Source organism: Poecile atricapillus, chromosome 4 (genome assembly GCF_030490865.1).
Source record: "Poecile atricapillus isolate bPoeAtr1 chromosome 4, bPoeAtr1.hap1, whole genome shotgun sequence".
In the NCBI taxonomy this organism is placed as follows: Eukaryota; Metazoa; Chordata; class Aves; order Passeriformes; family Paridae; genus Poecile; species Poecile atricapillus.
The window spans coordinates 9608473-9632993 of record NC_081252.1 but is presented as its reverse complement, the minus strand read 5'-3'; the positions used below and the strand labels follow the sequence as shown (position 1 = coordinate 9632993).

The 24521-nt window shown below is 41.0% G+C and overlaps 1 protein-coding gene across 2 annotated transcripts in view; it reads left to right on the top strand.

Moving 5' to 3' along the window:
* Positions 1–23031, top strand: part of ANKRD50 (ankyrin repeat domain containing 50) — a 41134-nt gene extending 18103 nt beyond the window's left edge. For both annotated transcript variants that reach the window (XM_058837939.1, XM_058837940.1), the window contains exons 3-5: positions 4295–4524; positions 12917–16464; positions 18693–23031. In XM_058837939.1, the coding sequence (XP_058693922.1) occupies positions 4295–4524; positions 12917–16461 (3775 nt within the window). In that variant the 3' untranslated portion in view covers positions 16462–16464; positions 18693–23031. The remainder of the gene's footprint in view (positions 1–4294; positions 4525–12916; positions 16465–18692) is intronic.
* The last annotated feature ends 1490 nt before the right edge of the window (positions 23032–24521 follow it).

The window sequence follows — 24521 nt, the reverse complement described above, 5'->3', positions numbered from 1 at the left end:
ACAAATTGGAAATACTGAGATATAATCTCAGCAGTTTGTTAAAGCATTGTTACACAGTGTAGATGAAGAAAGGTAAGAGCTCAGTAGTAGTAGTAGTGCAGCAGATTTCCAAATATGCCATTTCCATCATGAAATTTGAAGTGTGTGATGCTTTGCTAAAAGCAGCAGCACTTGGAGTCTGACAAATCAGGGGTAGTGGTTGTGTTTTCCTTTGGGTTTGTTTTTTTTTTTTTCCCTGCTGCTTCTGGCTGCTTAGGAGATGATTTTTATACTCTTGTTCTGTGTGTTTGTCAGTAGTGAATGCTGGCAGCTGGGTAGAGAAATGGGAGCCCTTTTAGGACACTACACTCCCCAGTTTAAGTGTGACATAGCTGAATTTTTTATACACCAGAGACAGTCAAATATGAGGAACACATTATGATTTCTTTTGCCCCTAATTAATTGCTATTTGGCAATGTGTTTGCTTTATTCCTTTTTTTTCCTTTTTTAAATAAGTATGTGCACTCCACTGTGACTCTTTCCAGCCTTTGTGGACAATGCTGCCGTCTTTCTACTCTGTTCTGTTGTGCCCTTGTGTTTTTGAGGATCTGATCTAAAAATCTCAAGGCCAGCCATAAGCAGAACTTCAGCATAGCCTGTATGTATTCCTTCCATGTGTGGAAAATCATGTTTGCATGGGTTCAGTCAACTCAGTAGCAATCCTGAAGAATTCTGTGGGATGGCTCATTGTTCTGAGGAATTCCTATTTGCTGCAGAGCATGTAAAACATCTTTGCTCTGCGTAAGTAAGTCATTAGATTGCCATTAAAATGAATTCCATCATTTAAAATACCTAATTGTGCTGTTTTCTCTAGAGATTTTGAATTTTTACTGACTAGTTAACTTGGTTGTTGTTAATGATAAGCACTTTTATATCTGTATTAAATATAAAAGTTGTAAAGATAAAGCTGTTACCCTTTCAGAAGGTAAAGAGAATCAATTTCCAATCTTTTGAGAGGCACTCTGCAATTAAGCAATCTGTTACAACAATCTGTAGATGAATCACCCTTGAGGGAAGTGCTTTAAAAGACATTGTTAATTCTGTGTTGATTTATGTTATTTTCCTGTGTAATCAAGAAATGGTAGGGGAGTGGAATTGCTAAGTCATGTTATGGAGGCAAACACAGACTCACTGAATGGTGTAGGTTGGAAAAGACCTTCGAGATCATCAACCCAGCGCTGCCAAGTCCACCACTAAACCATGTCTTGGGAGAAGAGACTGACTTAGTGAGGATTCCCTCGGTGCCCCCGTTCAGATCAGCGACAAAGATACAAAACAGAGCCAGCCCCAATACTGAGCCCAGGCAATACAGTTTGTGACCTGCCCCCAGCTGGGTTTAAATCCCTTCCCCACCTCTCTTCAGACTCCACCATCCAGCCAGTTTGGCCAGGAGAGTGATGTGGGAGACGCTGGCAGAGGCTTTACTGAAGTCTAGGTAAACAACATCCACAGCCTTCCCCTCATTCCCTGATGAGGTCACCCTGTGATAGAAGGAGATCAGGTTGGTCAGGCAGGACCTGCCTTTCATAACCTGTCTGGGGCTGATCCCCTGGCCGTCACATAATGTGACTTCTGGCAAATTAGCTCAGCACTTCCTGAAAAGTTTCACTATTATGTTCCTTGGCATTGGCTCTGAACTCGTGATGTAAAGTGTCTCGGAAGAACAGAATTTTATCAAACAGTTTCAAAGGGCACTTAAAGAGAAAGCATGATCAATATCTTGTTAATGCCGCACTTTCATTAATATTGTTGGAGGCTGGGAGAAGTCATTGTGCCTCATTTCTTATGTGCATATATTTTTCCTAGTGGAATTTAAATTATGTTAATATTCAGAAATACAAGTATTGTGAAGTGGAAAGAAGCAGAGCACAGGGAGACAAGGGGCTGTGGAACAGCATTTTGTGAAGCAGCTTCAATATGCTAGGACTAGTCTGCCTGGGAAAAAATAGCTCAGAGAGGCTGTGGTACAAATGGCATAGATAGTGGGAATTTGACATTACCACTTGCTGCCCCTTGCAGTCAGAAGTTGAAGGATATCATATGGAACAAGGACATTTTGGTTTTTAAACTACAAAAGGCAGGGTTATTTCATGCAGTGTGTAGCTCAGCTGCAGACAGCCTTGCTGTTGTGGATGCCAGAGCATTCACGTGGTTTAACCGGCTCATACAAGACTTGGACAAACCTGTGGAAATGTGGTCAGTTAAGGGATGCTAACTGCAAAGACTGAATCTCAGAAAATCCCTGGAAGCTGTGACTGCTGAGAATACTGGTAAAATTTGGTCTTCTAGTGCTTGGCCAGTGCTTACATTATTCCTTAGCCATCTGCTTCCAGCCCTGTTTGGAGGCAGAGTGATTTGGGAATCATTCCCAGACATGACTGCTCGTTTTTCTTGGTGGTGTTCCCAACAGGTAAAAACTGACACAAGAATGCTTCTGGATGCTCCTGAAGTATTTTGTTAGGGTCACATAGATTATAAGTGAGATTTTTAATTTGAGATAACCGTTACCATTTCTTCATATCTCATAGTAACATTCATTCTCAAAAAGTAATTTCATACAGAGAACTATGTGAGAAGAAAATTAGTTTTGATAGGGTAAGAAATGTTGCAGGAAAAATGCCTTGACACAAATAGTTGAGGGGGCAAGGCAGCATTGTGGTGGGGGAAGGGATGGAAAATGTGGTCATTTCCAACTGCCTCCTTTCATTGTGGGATTGGCATCACTTGGGAAAGTAATTTTAACCTCATGGCTACTTTAATTTCCTGTTCTGTAAATTGGTAGCTGCTTAACTTCCCAGCTTAGTGAGCAGTGATTCCAGTTGTACGTCAGGCATCCTCTGAAGGAGTACCTAGCTAAGGAACTGCCAAAGAGTTCCAGTAGTCTTGTGCTTCTGGAAAAAAGAGGGTGAAGGCCATGTCATACTGAATACTTTCAGGTCACAAGTATTCTGTACTTCCTTTTTATACCTCTGAAGAAATTTCCCCCTAGTCTGTTCTGCTAAGTTCTGCTATTACTGTCAGACATGAAAAGTACACCACTTATTCCATTTTGCTTTTTTTCTCACTCAAAAAACCAAAAAATAACAAACCTCCCCCTAACAAGGCTTATGAATAATTTCTGAAGGGGGTTAAATTCTTGCATTAACAGGCACGATTTTCCTGTATTCCCATTTGAATGCTTGGTAGGTGATAATGTGTTGACCAAAGTCTTCTGAAGGTAAATTTGTTCACTAAAATAAATGAAAAAAGGTTATTATGGTCTTGAGTAAAACAAAAAATAATTACAATGGGCATGCCTTCTGGACCTGTGCAAACAGCAAATTTACAAGAGAGTAAACTGTCAGATATGTATTTTTCTTACCTCGTTTCATTTTCCTGTAAAGTCAAAGTTTACTTGCCAAGTGTACTTAAAGATAATTTAGTCAGTGAAACTTAGAGGCCTAAATCACTATGAAGTTTCCCAAAAAATAGTAGTGTAATGTAGAAATACTGAATAGATGCATGATGGTTCTGTGGTGCTATTTAAAGATGCATGTAAATGCAGTTAGGTATATTTTTAAGAACCACCTGCTAAAGAGAGCAAGAATAGATGCAAGTTTGAAATTTTTAGCCACACAATCAGATGTGTTGTTAGAGCTGCATCCCAAGGATGCAGATGATCCTTTCCCAGTAACAGGAGCTTGGCAGCTTCAATATAAATAAAAGCTAATACATCAAAGTCACTACCGAATGCCTCAGTCTGCTACTAATTTGCATTTTATTTGTGAAGGTATGGCAGAAATTCTGTTCTTTGTAATAGTGTTATTTATTCAGACTTGAACTCTTTGAGCTTTGATATTTCATGTGTCTTTTAGATTCTTGTTTCACCACCAGCTGTTGTTTGCTATTAGTTTCTGATAAGCGATAGCAACAGCTTTGGCAGGGACAACAGTAGTGAAGTCCTTAAACTTTAGGCCAAGTAGTTTCTTAGTGGAGCAACATTTTTCCAAGTCTTCTAATTAGCCTTGAACACTATTACATAATTTAAATTGTTATAAATTAGAAGTTTATGAAAAAGTAATGGTGCCTAAACAGGAACTACATCACTACCTGCTCAAAGTGTTTCTTTTAAATTTAGTCTACTTCAATATTTTCCATGGTAACTATTTTTAAAAAGTAACTTTGTATTTTAAGTTGATCCTAGCTTCATCCTATGACAGTCAGTGTATTGTTGAATGCATTTAAAATACTGATTTTGTGTCATGTTCCTTCCCAGGTGCATTCTGCTCCCTCTCTTGGGAATGAAGCCTCCTCAGCAGAGCCTCTTCATGCTGGTGGATTCGGTGGATGAGGGCTGTAATGTTTCCGAGGGTGAACAGACTTCCACGAGTTTATCTGGGACGATAGCAGAGATTTTAGCCAGCCACTTCGAGTTCTTCCCTCCCTGGCTGCTCCTGCTGTGTTCTGCCCGCAAGCAGAGTAAAGCTGTTACAAAAATGTTTACAGGTGAGCACAGAGTACGGGAACTGTATGGGACCTGTACCTGGGATGTTGTATGTGCCAGGCCCTGGGGATGGTGGAAAGCACTCCTGCATGCGTAGTTCTAAAAAATGACAATAGCAAAAATAGTAATTCTAAAAAACACCCTGTTTCCCAAGGACTATGGAAAGCTTAAATCAGCCAAGCATTTTAGGGTTAAATTTTATCTTTGCAAAGCATCCCTGTTCTCTTCAGTGTTTTCAGTTTTCCTCTTGCTTTGCTCATTTTATAAAGCTTCAAACAGCGTAGGTGATGTGTAAGTGCAGAAGTATTTCAGCTGCATACACCCATTCCTTACAACCTCAGAAGGCTTTCCTTTCATCTCCCAATAAAATCTCTCCCCATGTTTGCAGAAAGTGGGTAATAATCTCTGAAGGTGAAATTGGAGAGAGGAACAATGTAGATGTGGATTCTTGGACTCTGCTTTTGGCAAAGTTTGCGCAGTAAAAAAAATTTTTGCAGCTTCTTCATCCAGGCTTTACTGTGTCATGAGAACATTTCTTCACTGTAATGACATTGTTACTGGAAGTTCTCTGAAATTCAATGAAAGGGAATATCTGGACTGGATTCCAGGCCTGTGTATAAAGCCTGTGTGTATTAAGGACACAATTAGGACAAAAATGTGATTATAGAACTTAGACCCATAGGCTTGCTCGTTTCCACAGTGGCAGAAGGTCAATGGGATAATTGCATTTTGGAATGAAGCACTGTATTAATCAGTGGCAGACATGAAGACTGGTATTTGAGAGTATGTGGCAACTAAAAGAAACTTCAGGGTAGCTTCACTAAAAGAAACTTTGTAGGTTCCTTCAGGCATTCATATGGGAATAGTTTTGTCAAAATTTGGCTGATTAGATATGTTATTATTGCCAAAAAAAAAGACAAGAATTTCTCACAACAGTCCTATTTCCTTTCCATTGAATCATACAGTGTTTCAGACTAGCCTTAAAAAATTGCTGTTGTCTTCTAAGTATATTTCCAGATGGGATTCCTGACAGGAAAAATCAGCAGAAGTAATGGATATGCCTTTAAAATAAATTTAATTCCAGGGAGTTAATTTTTCATTTCCACAAAGTATGACTTGATGAATAGCATAAGGGAAATTGATGTGTGATATTATGATCCCATCTTTACTGTGGAAAAGGTAGAGCAAAGAAAGAATTGGATACAAATTGAGAGGAAATTTTAGGGTCTATTCGGAGGAAGTTGTGGTTTAGCCACTATGAAAGGAAAATGTGACATTACAGCCAATGTGATGGCTGCCCATTTAATACAGTGGTGGAGGATGTTCCTGTTACCAGCCAATATTCAGGGTTGCAGAAGGTGTAGTGAGGATTCGAAGAGCATGGCTGAAGCTTCTGTTAACTTCAGAAACTATGCAACTTGGTGTTGTAAAACTGCAAATAATATGGATTTCTTTTCGGGTTCTGGCCTGCAAAAGGACTGACTGACAGTAAGTCTTCTACTGGGGCAAACTATTCTCCTCTTTTGTGGTATTTGAATGTTTACTTTGAGCTGAGTCAATTTTTTTTTTTTTTAATTTAGTTGGTGGGCAGGCAGAATTTAAGATCAAGTATTTGGGCCAAATAAAAATCAGTTGCACTGTAACTGCATAAGAGAGATTGGGATTAGTTTAGGATTGATTAAGAAAATGTATCCCATCTGTAGTTTTTTCTGGTTAAAAAGTTTTGGAGTATGGTATGAAATACACATTAACCAATATTAATTTGTTTGCAGTAATTTTGTATCTGTTTTCACTTAAAATTTTCGTGCAGTGAAAACTTCCTCCAGATCTGTCTGACAAATAGGTTTAGCTCTTATTTCAGCAGAGTGTACCAAATGACTGGAAGCAGGCTTGCTGCATTGGCCTTGTCCTGATGATGCTCTTTTTTGGGTCTGCAGTACAGATGGGAGTGGTGCAAGCAGCTCCTGAGCCAAAAATAGTGATGACATGGAAGAGAGAGTCCAGTCTTTCTCACCCACTGTCACCCTCATGCTGCCAGTGGTGAATAATCATCCCTAGCATTCTTAAGAATGAGAAAAGGAGGAGGGGTGTTTGTTCTGATCCTCTTTGTTCTTTCACTTCTGGTGTCAACTTATTTATGAAAACTGAATAGCTGTGCCTGCATCTGCTGCAGCTTGTGCTCTGGGCCCTTCTGTATTCCCAGATCCTGTAGTAGCACAATGTGCTACAGATTTTTTCCCCTTACTGAGATTCTCAGCTTTCATTAATTTAAAAAAAAGAAAAAGAAAAAAAAAAAGTTTTGCCTCTTGTGGCTACAGAGACAACCTCAAAAATATGAACCAAATGTGAGATGATGCCTGGCTGAGTCTGCGGTCACCCTCCACAGTGAGCAAATGCCAAATGAGTTATAAAAGGAGAGGGACAGATAACTGCCTTCTCTTCATGTGCTCTCTCACCAACTGCCACATTGCTGCCTGCTTGCTTTTCCTCATCCTCTTCCCCTAAATTTAACAGTTCTCTCTTGCACCCATGGTTATCCACGTTGTCTCCCATATCATCATTTGTTATAATTTGGCTCCAAATATGGGCACTCAAGCAGCTACATCAACACGGCCTTTCCAGCATGAAAGTGGCACAGAACATAGTTTTATTTTTTTTTTCACTTTTAGCTAATGGGCTAATTCTAATGCTTCTTCTAAAATGAGACTAAATCTTGAAAGCACAAGAGTCATGCTTACAAAACTAATTCCCTGTCTTGAAAAATCCCTCATATTATTTGGAAAACTTGAGGTATTTTAAAATCAGGCAATTTTACATAGATAAATTGGAGTGAGCAGCAGCTAATTTCTTATTAGCAGCATAAAGGTAAATAGGCAAAAGTGCATATCTACAAATGATTTTGAAAGGCTTTTTTTAATAGGCATTTACCTAATTTCTTCTTCTTTTGCTAGACACGTAAATCGAGTATCTGTGGCATCTGGCTTGATTATACCCCTCAGTAAAACACTGACATTTTTCTGAGGAATTCCTTCTCAAGCATGAGTGCAGCAGTGCAGCACAACCTGTGCAGATGTCACATCTCAGGGAGCCAGAGTTCTCATGAGGTTAATGGCAAATACCAGAAAAATACTGCAAAATTCAATGAAACATCAAAAGTGGAGGTGAAAGGGTTCAGTTCAGCCTCAGAGGCAGCTCAAGTTCCATTCACCCACTTGAATGTGACAATGTCATCCATTTCTCACATATCCTTTTATTTGTCATTCAGTCCCAGACAAACAGGAACTCTTAGGAGTTGATATTTATGGAAATTTGTTCTTGATTGGAAATCTCGGGAACATGTCTTTCTCATGTTTCTGCTGTTTACTGGTCTGAATAGATGTGGAGGGTTGTTTACCTTACAGCTTTTCCAAAAAAATTAAAAAATAAGCAAAAATGCAAAAATTTTAGAGGAAGGAGTACAGTAAAAAGTCACAATGCAGCTTCTCTCAGAAGCCTCAGTTTGTTGGTTGGAGCTACCCAAGTAGTTCTATTGCTGAATCCCCAGATGAAATCAGTTACCAGATTTGGAGCTGAACCTTTCTGCCATTCCAGAAAATAAATTACATGAGACTACTTCAGGAGTGATTGCTTCCAAAATTAAAAATAAAAGTTGCCCTCTGGTTTTTCATTGTAGGTTTGAATTTATTTGGGTAATTTCATGTTTCTTTGAAGTCTTCTTGGGAGTTAGATTCTTACTATAAAAGATAAACTCTGTATTTATGTGGTTGTAAAATTTACTTTTATAATATTGAAGATTTGAAAAAGCGTATTTCTTGCTTAGGCTTGGGGTTTGGAAAGAAAAATTATTTAGAATGCTTGGGAAATATATAGAGAGCTCTTAATTACTGTGTCCTTTCTTTTCATTACCACTTTGAAAGCATTGCACTAGGGAATTTCATATTTCCTTGTAAAAAGTTGTGTGTGAATTTGGAATTTAATTGCCTTGTAATTAAAGAGGAAAGACTAAATTGTTTTAAATGGATTATTACCTGTAGATGTAATTAAATCAACTTCTGTGCAGTGACACGGACCAGCGAGAGCAGCCTCAGTGTCTCGTAGCACCTGCAGAAGAGGCGGATAAATTTGTAATGCACAATATACTGCAAATGCACTAAAAGCTAAGTGTGCCGCCTGGGTCTCCAGGTGCCCTTTACTCTGCTGGATAAGTTATTCTTTTTGAGCAGGTGTGCATAAATGCCCACAGAAGTGCCTAATTCAATACATGTTTAGATCAGCAGCATAAATTAATAATGCCAAATTACTGCCATCTTTGTAATGATTTGGATTACTCTAAACCTAACAATTCAGTTAAATACATTAAAATGTACTTGAAATTTCTGTTATGTGCTTATGTAAATCCATTTAAAGATATAAAAGTGGAAGGGTATTTTTAAGTATTGAAACTTGCTAGTTAATAGCTTTTTTACTATTAAAAGTATGAAAAAGTTGACATGCTATAAAAGTATTTATAACCAAGATACTTTTTTTTCCCCTTTTGAATGACCCGAGGTCTTGCCAAGGAATACATTTGGAACAGATTTGTTTACAGAACTGCCAGAGTGTAATAAATTAGAACAATCCATATTGGAGCTCCCATTGGGTTGGAAGTGATGTGTTGTAAGAAAAATTTTAACAATGCAAGAAGCAGGGTCGTGGGACTGCAAGTTCTGTCTACTGTAACTTCTGTTTTGCTGAGCTTAAGTAGTTCATGGGAATACATCTGAAACAAAATGAGCTTTCTCTTAGTATTTTGGTGCTTCTTGTCCATGAAAGTGACTTATTGTATGGGGCAGGGTTGAAAAACAAGTTTGCAGGAGCTTTGTTTGGAAATGTAAAATTACTTCATTTAAGCAGATATTTGGAGGAAAAAAAACATAGCTTTGTTTTCCTTCTTAAAACTAGCAACAAAAAATTCAGACTTTAAAAAAATTCAGTTCTATCAGGCTTCTTTTGAATTATTTGCTTATTATAGTATGGCTTCATGCAGTGGTTAAAATTAACATCCTGGTTATGTCCAAAATTCTGTTACAATGGCAGTTTGTTAATCCCAGCCCTTAAAGGACATTTCATCCCTGGGACGTGTGAAGGTCTGTATGAATGTTGTGTTCTTCTTGCTACTCAAGCTTATTTTCAGATACAATATATAGGATCTCATTAAAAAGGAATGTATGGAAATACTGAAAAAAAGGAAAAAAAAAAGCAATTTTTGGCTTCCATAAACATGCAGCCAATCAAATGGTTTAAAACTGCTCTGAAGCCCTCTCAAATTTACTTACTTTTCTGAAGAGCTTAGATATTTGGTGTATCTCAGGTAAGAGCAGATCAGGGTAATATTTTTAGCTCTAGTATGGAACAACATAATCAGAGCATCTTAGTATGTTTTGTGTTGGAAGAGAGCTTAAATACCATCTAATTCCAACCCCCTGCCATGGGCAGGGACAGCTTCTACTGTCCCAGGTTACTCAAAGTCCCATCCAACCTGGCCTTGAACACTTCCAGGAACAGAGCATCCACAGCTTCTCTGGGCACTGATTCCTCATTTAAACAGGGGAAAAAAAAAAAAGCCTAACACACAAACCCTTCCTTTTTTACTTTTTTATTTGGAGTGCTTAGGGTTTGAAGTTTTTTGTTATCACATCCAAAATGATCATGTTCACTTTCCCACCCATTTAGAGAAGCAAAAATGAAAATGGTTTTTCAAAGAACTCTTGCAAGACAAGCCAGAGTTTTCTGTTTTTGAAGCCCCGAGACTGAGACAGAGGCGCTTAAACAGCTATCACTGCAAGTTTTCCTGTGAAGGCTGGGAGTCAGGGGAGGTGAAGTGTAATCATTAGTCAGGCAACACTGAGCATCAGCTGAAATCTCAGGATTGGTGTTGTGCCAGTCCATTGGGGGTTTTCTCGTGGCAGGGAAATTAAATCCACTGCTGAAAAAACACTTGAGCGATGTAAAAATAAAAATAGCTTACATTTGCAGGTATATATCGGAAGGAAGGATGTGGGATTAATGGGAGAGGTTGGGGATTTTATGAGCAGGGTCATTTAGGTCTAAAGATGTAGAGAATGAGTTTGCAGAGCTCCCTGCCTGTTCTCGTTCAGCCAAGGGACGGGGACAGATCGCTGTGAGGCGAAGCAGGGCAGTTCAAAGGAAGGTGAGTGAACAGAACAGTGTGGTTGTATTTGCTCCAGACTGAGCAAAGCAGAGCTGTTCCCTCTGCAGACATGAGCCAGGCAAAGGGAAACTTGTCTCTAATTACAGCTCCTTGTATGCACGTGACTGTGGGTCCATGCACCAAGCAGTGCCCTGGCTTTGCTGTTATTTTTTCATTTCTGTATCTTCTGAAGGATCCTGACCTAGAAACAGCTTTTCACTTCAAGTGGGAGCTTGGGATCTGCAGAATCACAGGGCATTGTCTGCTCTTACTCAGCAAAGTTTTTTATTTGGGTTATATGCAAGAATTAAGGGCTTCACAGAGTTACATACAGAATATTTTAATAAAGTACATAGTAAAGCAATAAGTTATGCCATCCAACAGGTCAGGTTAGGACATTACTTGAATTTATGGCACATTATGGTGGATAAAGCTGTTCATGTGTCTCTTTTTACAGGAAAAAAAAAAAGCCTCTGGAATGGAGAAAGATTATTTTCTTCCTCCTGGCCTTCTCTGTCAAAAATCTTCAAGTAGTAGTCAGTCTTGCTTGTGTAGTCTTATCCTCTGAACTGACTGTGCAAAAGTGTCCTCTCCCATGATCTCATTTTGTGGAGAAGCATGATTTTGTTTTAGGTGTTCTATTGATTCAGTCCCGTTTGTAGTGCTTCCATAACTACTAAGGAAAGCAAAGTATTTTCGTAACACTTCCAAAGTTGGCCTCTCTGTTCTCATCTGTCCTGTTTGAATAGTGTTCATGTAGACTAAACAATTAACTGAATGACTTAATGGGACATTCAGAACCTCTGCTGAAGCCACTGGGGAGCAAAAACCACAGCTCTGTTACCAGCCTGAATTTGCTGTCAGAACAACCTCACAGACTGAGCAGTTTGATCCACAGAGTATTGTTTAAATACAATAAAAACACAGATCTAGAAGCAACATCCTTCAGAGGCTCATTTAAAATGATTTTTTTTTTTTCCATGGAGATGGGGCCAGAATTGAATTGAACACGTTGATCCATGGTTGTTTTTCCTTCAGTGTAATTTAGAGTTTTGTTACTTAGCCTTGGTTTGAAGAGCAGACTAGCTGAACTGGCTATAAGGAAGGGATCACAACCTGTCCCTGGAGAGGTGAGGTGCAGTTCTGGCCTGAAACAGTCACTGAAGCTGCTGCCTCCGTGACCTCTGTGGCTTTCCTGTAACTTCCGCAAGAGCAGCGTTCAAACAATGCAATGTGAGTCATTAATCAGAGAGGGTAGGTCCTCATCAAGTGCTTACCTTGGCCCTACCAGAGCAAATGTTTGAAATGGCAGAGGCAGCTGTGTATCCACACGGCTGTGCCATGGTTCAGCCCCATTCCTGAGAATCTTACGGCCGCTAAGGCTGCGCAGGGAACTTCCTCGCACGTGCTGCTGGGAACGGTGTCCCTTTCCTTGAGTGGGGAGGGGATGGACACAGTCTGCGTGTATGAAATAATGTCCCTTTTTCCTCTGAAGAGTAAACAAGCTGGAAAAACAGTGAGATCATATGAGAGAACTTAAGTCTTTATACAGTGAGTCACCTACCAGAGAACCAGGGTGGTGTTAAGCTAGAACGCAGTCCTCATTTGCAAAAAGTAGGTAATTTTCGATGAGCAGAGGTCTAAAGATGTTTAAAACTATTTTTGAGTGTCTCTGCTGTATCATAAAAGCTTTTGGAAGAAACTGTGGTTGTCAAGTTGGTGATTTATATACATTTAATCATGCATATGCAGCAGGTACGAATACACTCTTCTTTAATTAAATAAACATAATAATTGTCTTAATCTAAGTAGCTGAAAATTACTTAGAGTTCCATTGTTAACCACATTGGAGAAGAGATTATTCCTTTAATAATATAATAATACTTAATAATCTTATTTTGGTTGCATTTTGATGGTTTTGCTTAGGTGTTTAGTATGGTCCAAGGCAGATGCACAATGTCTAATTCATAATTTTTGTTAATAGCACATATTTTTTCTTATAGTAGATGATGGTAACAGTGCATCTAATTATCAGAGGTTTCTGCTATTATAATTAATTTATATTTACTGTGTTTACAGGGCAAAATATTTTATTGTAGGTGTTCCCCACCCAAAAATGTCTTGGTTTTTATTGACTCTTCTTTCAACATTGAGTTAAGCAGAACTGGATCAGAAGTAATTACAAATTTCTCCCCTCTCAACAGGTTTTCGAAAAATAAGTCTGGACGACCTCCGAAAGGCTTACATTGTGAAAGATGTGCAGCAATATATTCTGCATCGTTTGGACCAGGAAGAAGCCCTGAGACAACACCTCACAAAAGAAACGGCAGAAATGCTGAATCAGCTTCACATCAAAAGCAGCGGTTGCTTTTTGTATCTGGAACGTGTCCTAGATGGAGTTGTGGAGAATTTCATCATGTTACGGGAGATCCGTGATATTCCAGGAACATTAAATGGCCTCTACCTTTGGCTCTGTCAGAGACTTTTTGTGAGAAAACAGTTTGCAAAGGTCCAGCCCATCCTTAATGTAATTCTTGCAGCCTGCAGGCCCTTGACCACCACAGAATTGTATCACGCGGTGTGGACCAAAAACATGACGCTGTCGATGGAAGACTTCCAACGCAAATTGGATGTCCTGTCCAAAGTCCTTATCGATGGCCTTGGAAATACAAAAATCTTGTTTCATTACAGTTTTGCAGAGTGGCTGCTGGATGTAAAGCACTGTACACAGAAATACTTGTGTAACGCCGCAGAGGGACACAGAATGCTGGCCATGAGTTACACCTGCCGGGCAAAGGATTTAACGCCGTTAGAAGCTCAAGAGTTTGCATTGCATCTCATTAATTCTAATTTACAGTTGGAGACTTCAGAGCTGGCTTTGTGGATGATATGGAACGGCACACCTGTCAAAGACTCCCTGTCCACCTTAATTCCTAAAGAGCAAGAGGTGTTACAGCTGCTGGTAAAGGCCGGTGCTCACGTCAACAGCGAAGATGACCGCACGTCTTGCATCGTCCGGCAGGCCCTGGAGAGGGAGGACTCCATCCGCACCTTGTTGGACAACGGGGCGTCCGTAAACCAGTGCGATTCCAACGGGAGAACGCTCCTGGCCAACGCAGCGTACAGCGGCAACCTCGACGTGGTCAACCTGCTGGTGTCGAGGGGGGCGGATCTGGAGATCGAAGACACCCACGGGCAAACAGCGCTGACCTTGGCTTCTCGGCAGGGGCACACCAAGGTGGTCAACTGCCTCATCGGCTGCGGGGCCAACGTCAACCACACGGACCACGACGGCTGGACGGCGCTGCGGTCGGCGGCGTGGGGGGGGCACACGGAGGTGGTGTCCGCGCTCCTGTACGCCGGCGTCAAAGTGGACTGCGCAGATGCTGACAGCCGGACGGCGCTGAGAGCGGCGGCGTGGGGAGGGCATGAAGATATTGTGCTGAATCTGCTCCAGCACGGGGCTGAAGTTAATAAAGCTGACAACGAGGGCAGGACGGCTCTGATCGCGGCTGCGTACATGGGTCACAAAGAGATCGTGGAGCACCTGCTGGACCACGGTGCAGAGGTGAACCACGAGGACGTGGACGGGAGGACGGCGCTGTCCGTGGCTGCGCTCTGTGTGCCGGCCAGTAAGGGACACGCCTCGGTGGTCAGCCTCCTGATCGACCGCGGTGCTGAAGTCGACCACTGTGACAAAGATGGCATGACTCCACTGCTGGTAGCCGCCTATGAAGGACACGTGGACGTGGTTGATCTGCTTCTGGAAGGGGGAGCTGATGTTGACCACACGGACAACAACGGCCGGACGCCGCTTCTGGCAGCAGCCTCCATGGGCCATGCCTCAGTCGTGAATACTCTCTTGTTTTGGGGTGCAGCTGTTGACAGCATCGACAGCGAAGGTAGAACAGTCCTGAGCATTGCATCTGCACAGGGCAACGTTGAAGTAGTACGGACTCTGCTGGACAGGGGGCTAGATGAAAATCACAGAGATGATGCAGGCTGGACACCTTTGCACATGGCAGCTTTTGAAGGTCACAGGTTGATCTGTGAAGCTCTTATAGAACAAGGTGCTAGAACGAATGAAATCGATAACGATGGACGGATACCTTTCATATTAGCTGCGCAGGAAGGTCACTATGATTGTGTGCAGATGTTACTGGAAAATAAATCCAACATTGATCAGAGAGGCTACGATGGGAGAAATGCTCTCCGGGTTGCTGCCTTAGAAGGTCACAGAGATATAGTTGAGCTACTGCTCAGCCATGGAGCAGATGTGAACTACAAAGACGCTGATGGGCGGCCGACGCTTTACATCCTAGCATTAGAAAACCAGCTTACAATGGCTGAGTATTTTTTAGAAAACGGTGCAAACGTCGAAGCAAGCGATGCTGAAGGAAGAACAGCACTCCATGTTTCCTGCTGGCAGGGCCATTTGGAGATGGTGCAGGTGCTGATAACGTACCACGCTGATGTGAACGCTGCAGATAACGAGAAGAGATCCGCTTTGCAGTCTGCTGCATGGCAAGGCCACGTGAAGGTCGTGCAGCTTCTTATCGAGCATGGCGCTCTGGTTGACCACACTTGTAATCAAGGTGCTACTGGACTCTGCATTGCAGCCCAAGAGGGGCACATTGACGTTGTCCAGATATTACTGGAGCATGGTGCTGATCCAAATCACGCTGACCAATTTGGGCGCACTGCTATGCGGGTTGCAGCCAAAAATGGACACTCCCAGATTATTAAATTACTGGAAAAATACGGTGCATCGACTCTGAATGGTTGCACTCCGTCTCCAGTCCACACAATGGAGCAGAAACCCTTACAATCAGTCTCCTCTAAAATGCAGTCCTTAACCATGAAGTCCAATAGTTCAGGGAGTACTGGAGGAGACATGCAGCCTGGAATGCGGGGATTATCCAATGGGCCTGCACACGCCTTCAGTTCTCCTTCGGAGTCTCCGGATTCCACGGTTGACCGTCAAAAGTCATCTTTATCAAATAATTCCCTGAAAAGCTCCAAAAATTCCTCTCTCCGCACCACGTCCTCGACGGCCACCGCTCAGACAGTGCCCATTGATAGTTTCCACAGCCTGTCGTTCACGGAGCAAATCCAGCAGCATTCCCTGCCACGCAGCAGAAGCAGGCAGTCCATTGTTTCCCCTTCTTCCACAACTCATTCCCTAAGTCAAAATCATAATTCACCAAGTAGCGAGTTTGAATGGAGCCAAGTAAAACCTAGTTTGAAATCAACGAAAGCGAACAAAGGGGGCAAAACAGACAACTCCAGCAAGTCTGGGTCAGCTGGGAAAAAAATAAAGCAGAGTAGTTCCTCCCAACCCAAAGTGCTAGAGTATGAAATGACTCAGTTTGATAAACGAGTACCCATTGCCAAATCTGGCACGAGCATGCCACTGAAATCAATGCCACCAGAGCCACAGTGCAAAATTTTGGTCCCTCCAGCTCAGCAAGAAGTTGGTCGATCTCAGCAGCAGTTCCTGATTCACCAACAGAGTGGGGAGCAGAAGAAGAGAAATGGCATTATGACAAATCCAAATTACCATCTTCAGAGCAATCAGGTTTTTCTCGGCAGGGTTTCTGTCCCACGTACAGTGCAGGACAGAGGGCATCAGGATGTGTTGGAAGGCTATCCCCCCGCAGAGACGGAACTCAGCCTTAAGCAAGCCTTAAAACTTCAGATTGAAGGTAGCGACCCAAGCTTCAACTACAAGAAGGAAACACCATTGTAAAAGGTAACTTACCCAGTCACAAAGCAACCAAATGCCTGCATTTCATTTAAAATGTGCTAAAATTACATTTTATTATCGCTTACCATCATAATTGCTTATGTGATGAATGTTAGTCTTAACCTGGCAAGTATTTCCTTTGCTGTCAGCTCAAAGCACCGGCCTTAGAGAAGCTGGATTACTGTCGTGTTGTCTGTTGAATTCAGCTGCTCAAATTGTGCCCCACTGTCTTTGATCAATTAGTTTCACGTAGCACTGATGTGGAATTTAATTTTCAAACGTAAGGACAGATGAGAATTTCTGTTCATGGCATTTTCAGATACAGTCTGTATTTCATTATTTACAAAGATGCTCCTCAGAAAGTTTCTGAAGGTTCTTATAAGTTATAGGCAACCACTTTTCTGAATGTGGATTTCAAGGGTGAAGCATAAGTATAAAATACTATTCTAAAGCTTCAATTTTATATTTTTGTTGCTGTAGAGGTGATCCTCCTATAAAAGAGGTGGCTTTTCTCAGTGCAAGATTATAATCTATTTAGTGGTACCAACTTTCTGACCATTCTGTTGTTCTTAATCAGTGGAGGTCATTTAATTATATCACCTCCTCTTCAATACTGAATTTTAAGCTGGAAAAGTAATTACAAGTCTCTTTCTCAGACATGAATTTTCAGTGAGTCAGCTAAAATAGTTCTATTTTTCTCCCTCTTCCTGTTGAGGTGTGTGATTTTTAGGGTATTTGGAATGTGGTAGTATGTTTCCTATTGGAATTTCAGAGAAGCATCATCTTTATGAAAAGTGTGCCCACCTCTTACTGCTTGCTCGCTTATTTTTGAAAACATTTTTTTGTGCATGAATGCGGCATTTCGGAGAGCTCAGGCTGCTGCTCCTTAGAACAAGAATGTTCTTGCCAGTTCTGACTCAGTTCTGCTGCAGGTCATCAAAGACAGAGTGTTTCTAGGACAGTTGCAGGTGGTGCAGAATCCACACATGGAAGGTTTTCAGCTGTCAGAAACACATAAACATTTCCCAAAGTGTCTTGGAAATTGGTTTTAACGGAATACATCTGTAGATGTAGCTGATGTCTCTGGAGAATTGCAGAGCGATAGAATATTGTGCAGCACCCTGTTAGGTTGGCATTTTGGTTAAATTAAAATGTTTGAAACAATAAAGTGTTTCAAAAATATCTGCACTAGATCCTGCACATTTGTAAAATGCAAATTTTACCGAAGGGTCAGATGAGTTGTGGGGCAGGACAGCAGGAACAGGCATAGAGAGGAATGTCAGCTGGGAGTGAAAAGTCCTTAAATGTTCGTAAAATGTTACAAGGACTTCAGATTCCCACAGTAGTGCATCATGCCCAAACAGGATTAGAATTTATTTGTAATTTTTTCCTGCTTCCATAAAACTTTAAAACGTATAATTAAAGATTGTATTTCCTAACTCTTATGTGCCTGCACCTGATGTTCATCACTTTGCTTTCATGTTATACTTTATTACAAATCCATTGCATGGTTCTGACGTAGCATGTGTTCATTTGACCTGACCTGTCATCAAAAGACTGGGTTTGGTGAATTTTTCCATCTTCCTTGATTTTAAAACAGCATATACAGAAATCTGAACATTCCACATCTAATACTAAATTTTGGCTTTTCTAAATCTGGAACAAATGGTGTGTTACTGAAAATTCAGGATTTCTCTCAGTGAAGTTCTTGGTTTTGCAAATGGCTAAAAAAATGAGGTGTGGGTAACCAAATGGTTCCTTCTGCTTTCCTCTTAACACTTCCAGAGCGTCACTTTAAAGATGGGAGTTTAGAACAGTTCTGTGTGGATTATGAATTGCTTGGCACAGGCTGTAATTTACCTCCTCTTTTGCTAAATCTCAAGCAGAAAAAATGGTAATTTCCCTGACTGGTGGATAAATGAGTCACCTGTGGGGAATCACATCAGAAATACTCCATGGGAGCACCACAGGAATGGCTTTCCTTCCTGGCTGCTGCTTCCCAGCCTGTCCAGGAAGCTCTCCTGTTGAGGGGACCTTGTAGCTGCTTGGGATGGCAGAGAGCACAGGGAATCAATCACAGGACTGGGCTTAGCCAGGAACACTTTTCCTCATCATGTTGTTGTTGTTGTTGTGTGCTTTTGACTTTGATTAGGGATGATACAGCTCCATTTCTGACAGTCCTGTTTGTGTTACAGACTATTTCAAAGCTTAATGTTTTTATTTTATACTTCCAGGCCAATTCCATGATGCTGTGAACTGAAGCGCTTCTGCTCCCGATGATTTATCAGCTGGCTGGGATGAAAGCAATGCTTGTTTAGTCCACCTAGAAATTCAAGAATGTGATTCCTACAGTACAGTTACCTTAATTACTGTAACGTGCCTACATTTTCAGGCTGCCTTCTCAGTATAACCCTCTGTGCTTCAAAATTTTATTTTGTGTACTTTGTATTTAATACACAGAATGAGCACTTTTTTTAATTGCAGAAGGATACATGCTGTATTTCCCTGACCACAGCTGAAAATGGTAAGAACCAGGAATTCTGATTTCCTATTCCAGATCGCTTGGTAGAGGTGCATGTGCCACAGTGAACTGTGTTATGGAAAAGGCAGTGCTTTTTGTATTTATTTTTCTGTGGCTAAAGAAACTAAGCAACGAGTTTGTCACATTTGCATTGTTGTCATGTATTGTCAGTTCCCCGTGTACTTCAAAAGGTTCCCTCCAGATTTACGAGTCTTGTATAACAGTATTTTATAAATACTGTACTTGTCTGTTCTGTCTGTGTAATTGCTGTTCAGTGGTGGCAAAGAAGTCGGACTGCAATCACCTGCAGTGTCTTTTGGATTTTTAAGAGGCAGAAATGTACTCTCTGGTACTACAGCACCAAATCTGGATGTCAGACTGGGACCACTGAAAGCAATAGGCAAATTTTGGACACTTGGTCTTCAATAGCCTCTGTTACTGCTACGGTAATGAGGTAACTAATATGGGTATGTCTGAGGTGCTAAAAGGTCTCATCCTGCTTTCTTGTGTATCTCTATACATTAGAAACAGCTCTTTCTCTTTTCCAAGGTAAAGGACTATGTTTGGGAATGTCAGTAGAGCAAACCATGGAAAATACAGACCCTTTGTGAGCGAGGCTGAGAGAATATGCAGCGAGAATGCAGTGGAAAAGCACAGCGACAGCGTTGCCTGGGGAGTACAGAGATTACTGAGTTAGTCCTGTCCTGAGACAATAACTCCTTAAAGCACAAACTTGTATGAATGTGGTTACTGCTTCACGGGGATTAGGTAGAGCCAGCGTGTCTCTGTACCTGGAGCACGGTTAATCAGCAGTCGGGAGAGTGGATAATGGAAAGCTGGCTTCCCGCTCTTACAGCAGAAATATTTTACTTGTGTGAAAGAGAGCAAAGTCAAGGTCATTGTTGTGAAAGTGAGCAGTGTGAGTTTTTCCTTTGAATGTGCACATCTTACTTGCACAGTTCTGCAAGTGAAAAAATGAAACAAGTGGGTTCATTTTCTCCTACAAATGCAAGCTATATTCTGCTATTCACCATTATACAGCCTTGCTCTTTAGAAAATAAGCCTATTTTTGTATGCAAGTATTTCTTCTAAAGGCTTGGATTTCATCTTTTTCATACTCTAATTCTGATCATTCCAGAAATAAGATGATAGAGAGCTGAGGTTATTTTTCATAGATGATTAAGTAGATCCTTAAACTTTGATGAATGGCCCCTGGATGTAGATGTAGTTCATATTCTGAGGCACTGAAGGGCTCCATGTCTGGTTATTATGATCAACTGTCATCAGAATACTTTTTTTTTTTTTTTTTTTTTGGGAAATCTTGCACCTCCGTTCTTATTTGCTTTTTCCTAAATGTAAAAAAAAGAATCTTTTCTAGTCAGGCATTCAGCATATAGTAAAATTAGATGTTAGAAGCTGACACACGGCAGTATGGATTATTCTGGATGTTTCATGTATTGAATTTCTTGTCCCCGTGGGACAATTATAAAATAAACATAACAGGAGTCTGGCAGAATGGGCTTAAGAGGGTTAGTGGTTTAGAAAAGAGAAAGTACCAAAATGTTCTCAGCAAACTTGTTCCAAACCTCAAGTATAGTACATTTGCAATACTGTGCAAGAATATGGCTTTTCTTAGTTATTAGGTGTATGTTTTGTTCTGTGGAAAGGGATCCCTGAATGCCAACATTTTTTCTACTGACCTTGACTGTCATTGGGATTATATTTATTTAACTTTATTGTGTTGTTATTAATTGCACCTTGTGGACAGAGGACGTAAAAATATGGCCAATTTCACAAGGGGCCGCAACTTGCAGATAGTCTGGTGGATTTTGTGTGAATAATATTTACATTTGAAACAGTGACTGGGGAAACCCTCTCTCCAAATCAGCAGACAGTAGACCTGTAAGAAATGTTTTCAGAATGACAGTTCTGAAACTTCTGAATATTTTGAATATCCCTTTGGAATAGGGCATGAATTGCTTTAAATCATCTATTTTCTCAGAAGGTCTGTGTAATTCCAACACTGCTGTTGCGTGTGATTTTTAGCATCACCATTTGTGAGGGGTTTTTGTGCCAAGCAAAGTTGCTGTTCCCCGGTTGTTCCCTCTGCTCTGCCCTTTCCCATCTGTAAATGGAGTGGTGCGAGCAGAGGGGTGTAGCTGTGACTCAGCACAGCTCCTTCTGCCAGGGCAGCAGTTCTCACCACCCAAAAAGCCCAAATAAAACAGGAATCCTGTTTCTCTTCATCCCATTTTGCTGGTCCTTCCAAGGTCATCTCCACAAGACATCCAAAATTCTTGGTGGGAGAGCTGGGGAAAAAGACTGTTTTGTGGACACGGATATCAATACTGTGTGCATGTGGAAAAACTCATCTGGAGAGAAATGCATTAGGAGATACCGAGGCACAATTGATGCATTTTTGTCTTCTCTGTGATCAGTATTGAAAACATTACCGTTTCTTTAAAACTAAAAAGGTGTTTTCCCTCCTCAGTTACTCTGCTATGCAAATGTCTGTTATGCTTAATATTCCCCATCTGAACTCCTCAGTTAACTTGGTTTGCAGATAGACTGCTTTTTCCTGGAGTGGGTTGTAAATAGCCTTTAATGTACATTGAATGAATTTCACATTGTAAAATTTTTATTTTATTCCTTGTATTATATTAAGCAAAAATCCCTGTGTATATTAAAGTGCATAATAAATATATTTGCTTTTCAGCAGACATCTAACTGTTTTAATTTTTCTACCTCATTTCCTGGGACATTTCAGGAAAAGGTTATTAAACTTGATTAACTTTCATGTAGTGCTAAATGAAGCGTTATGTGTGTTCCCAGTAAGCAGCCCAGTCTAGCAAACCTCAGACCCTGGCATTGGTTCCTGTGGCTTTGAGCATTTGCAGGATAAGATTTGCTGCATGTCCTTCTGTTTAAAATGACCATTATATACTGTAAATACCATGAGGACAAATAAATTCACTATTTCAGTTGCTGTAAGTTCTTTACAAGTTCAAATGGATTTTGTTAATTACTGCCTTGATGAGTGTTTCTCTGTAGTATTTTCACCTTGAGCAAAAGCTCTCTAATGATGGTGGCTACTCATTTTTCTTGAATGTGTTATTAGGAAAGGTAGGGGAGAAAAGTTTTCTTGCAATAATACCCTTTTGCCCTGTGATCTTGTCTCACTCCTTCAGATCATAGAGCCACCATCATTTCCCTGCAGAGGGTTTTTGAGTGTGAAGGAGGAGTTTGGCTGTGCCTTCTGCAAATGATGCTTCAGGTATTCTGGTCCACACAGATTCCAGCAGCTGGCACACACGGCTCGACTGGTTCCTAAAATTAGGTTAATGGCAAAATTGTCATTATCTGCTGACTTGTTTTCTGTGGATTTCTGTTGTCTCTCACAGCAACTATTGACCCTCTTTTGTTAAGTTCTCCGTCTGAAATGACAAAGTATGAGATGCGTTAATTCAGTGGCTATTTTTCATTGAAGCAAAGAATTTTCACTGAATTCATCTTTGAATAAGTTCTATTACGTTCCAGAGACGGACATTTTCTTCAGATAAGCACTGTAATAAAATCTAAATAAAATTATACAACACCCGTTTTAAATCTCTCATTCTATGGAATATACACAATGACATTAAATAATGCTTCACATCTTCTGTGAGATGTGAGATCTCTGCAACAATTTGGCTTGTGCATTAGATGTATTTTCCAAAAGAAAGCTGAGATGGGTTGGCACAGTAAACTAAAGCCTTTTGGTTGGAGGCCCTTGGAGAGACAGCAGTGAGAGTTTGGCCTTGATCTAAATCCTAATCCTTTTGTGCCACAAAGAGTCACAGAAACAGGGTATGGGACTTAGAAATCTAGTTGGCATTTTGATAAAGAAGTCTCCAAATGTATATGTAGATAATATAAACAGATTGACCTTTAGAATTAAAATGTAATTTGCTGGTTGCAGGGACAGAATAAGGCACTGGGGTCTGGTTGTTGATTTTGGTTTTTTACTTCCCTCAAAATCTTTTTTGATGTAACAACTTTTAAGCCTGCATCTCCTAGGGAAAAAAGTTGTTTTGAAATATTAAGATAAGTAATAAAGTTTTCTTCTCTTAAGAGTTAAGTCTGTGAGCAGAGCTATTGTGTTCTTGTTGTGTCGTGGTGAACATTAGGCAATCTCATAGAGACACTTTAAAACTATCCATAAATGACAAGAGTGGACCTTTATTATGATTTATTCTGTCATTTTCCATGATGCTGGCTATCCAGTTCACCATTGTGTTTTCCCCAAGAACAAAACATTCCAATCTTGCTCCAGCTTTAACAATATTGTGATGGTTCTGTTGCTGTTTTTTCATGCTGCTCTCACGAAAGGTGTTACTATTTACCAGTAAATCCCAAAGCACTTCACAGAAAACTCAGGAGAAATACAGGAGATGAAGATACATTTGCTCTGTCAGTTGCTGAACGGGCTCAAAACAACATCAGGAAAAGCCCCTGGGCCTCTCCCAGCACTAGGCAATTCTGCCTCCTTGAATAACCTGTTGTCTGCCATTAACTCATCTCCTGTTATTTTTTTCTGTTTTTTCAGTTGCTTTTTTTAGTTGCTTTTTGTGCATTTTCAGTGCAGCTCTCTGGGGGCTGTCCATGCAGCTGGGAGCTGCCAGCTCCAGCTCCTGGCTGGCTGCTGGAGCTGTGGGAGAGGAGTCAGCTCCACTCTGGAGGCTGCTCTGCCAGCAGATTCCTGCAGAGTTGGGCCAGGGACCATCTCATGGCATGGGGGAGAGCTTGCCAAGCTCTCTCTGGAATTATGCTAATTTTTCCTCCTGCAATCAGAGCCTTCAAAAAAAAAAAAAAAAAAAAATAGAAAAAGCCCAGGCTTATCCAGGAGCCTCGTTGACAGGTGAGAGCTTTGTGAGAGGCAGTACTGAGCATGCATCCAAGCCTTTGTGTCCCAGTGCCAGTTTTCTGCTAATGTAACGCTCTGGACTGAACGGGAGATAAAGCAATCTGAATGTTTGTGTCTCTGCTAACATCTCACGTCTCCCCTGTGCCTTGGTTAGCTGTCAGCCTGCTGACAAATTAATGGGGATGCCTGTTTCTGAAGGCTGTCATTTGAGGGTATTCGTGGAGAGATCAGATCCTTTTACAGGCACAGTGCTCAAAGCAGAGAAGTGTTTCAGAAGCTGGATAGGACCAAGTTGCATGCTTTCCCTTCCAGATGCCCTTCTCCAAACAGGAGCAAAAAAGCACCTGGACCGGTGATGTACGAGGTTTAGCCACATGAAAAGAAAGCAGGGAGGAAAGGTTTATGTCATCTCTGAAGTCTTCAAAATGCAGCTGACTCTTTGCCACATCTAAAAACTTTACTGCTAAAGCGAATCTTGAGATGATTAGAGGGTGCATAATTAAGAGTCCTCATTTGGCTGCCGGAGCTGTTCACTGCAGACCGGGAATGAGGCATAAGCACATTCGCTCCGACTCTGTTGCAATGTTGGCCCGGGTAACACCGTGGTTAATTCACTCTACTTGTGCTCTGCTGAGATTT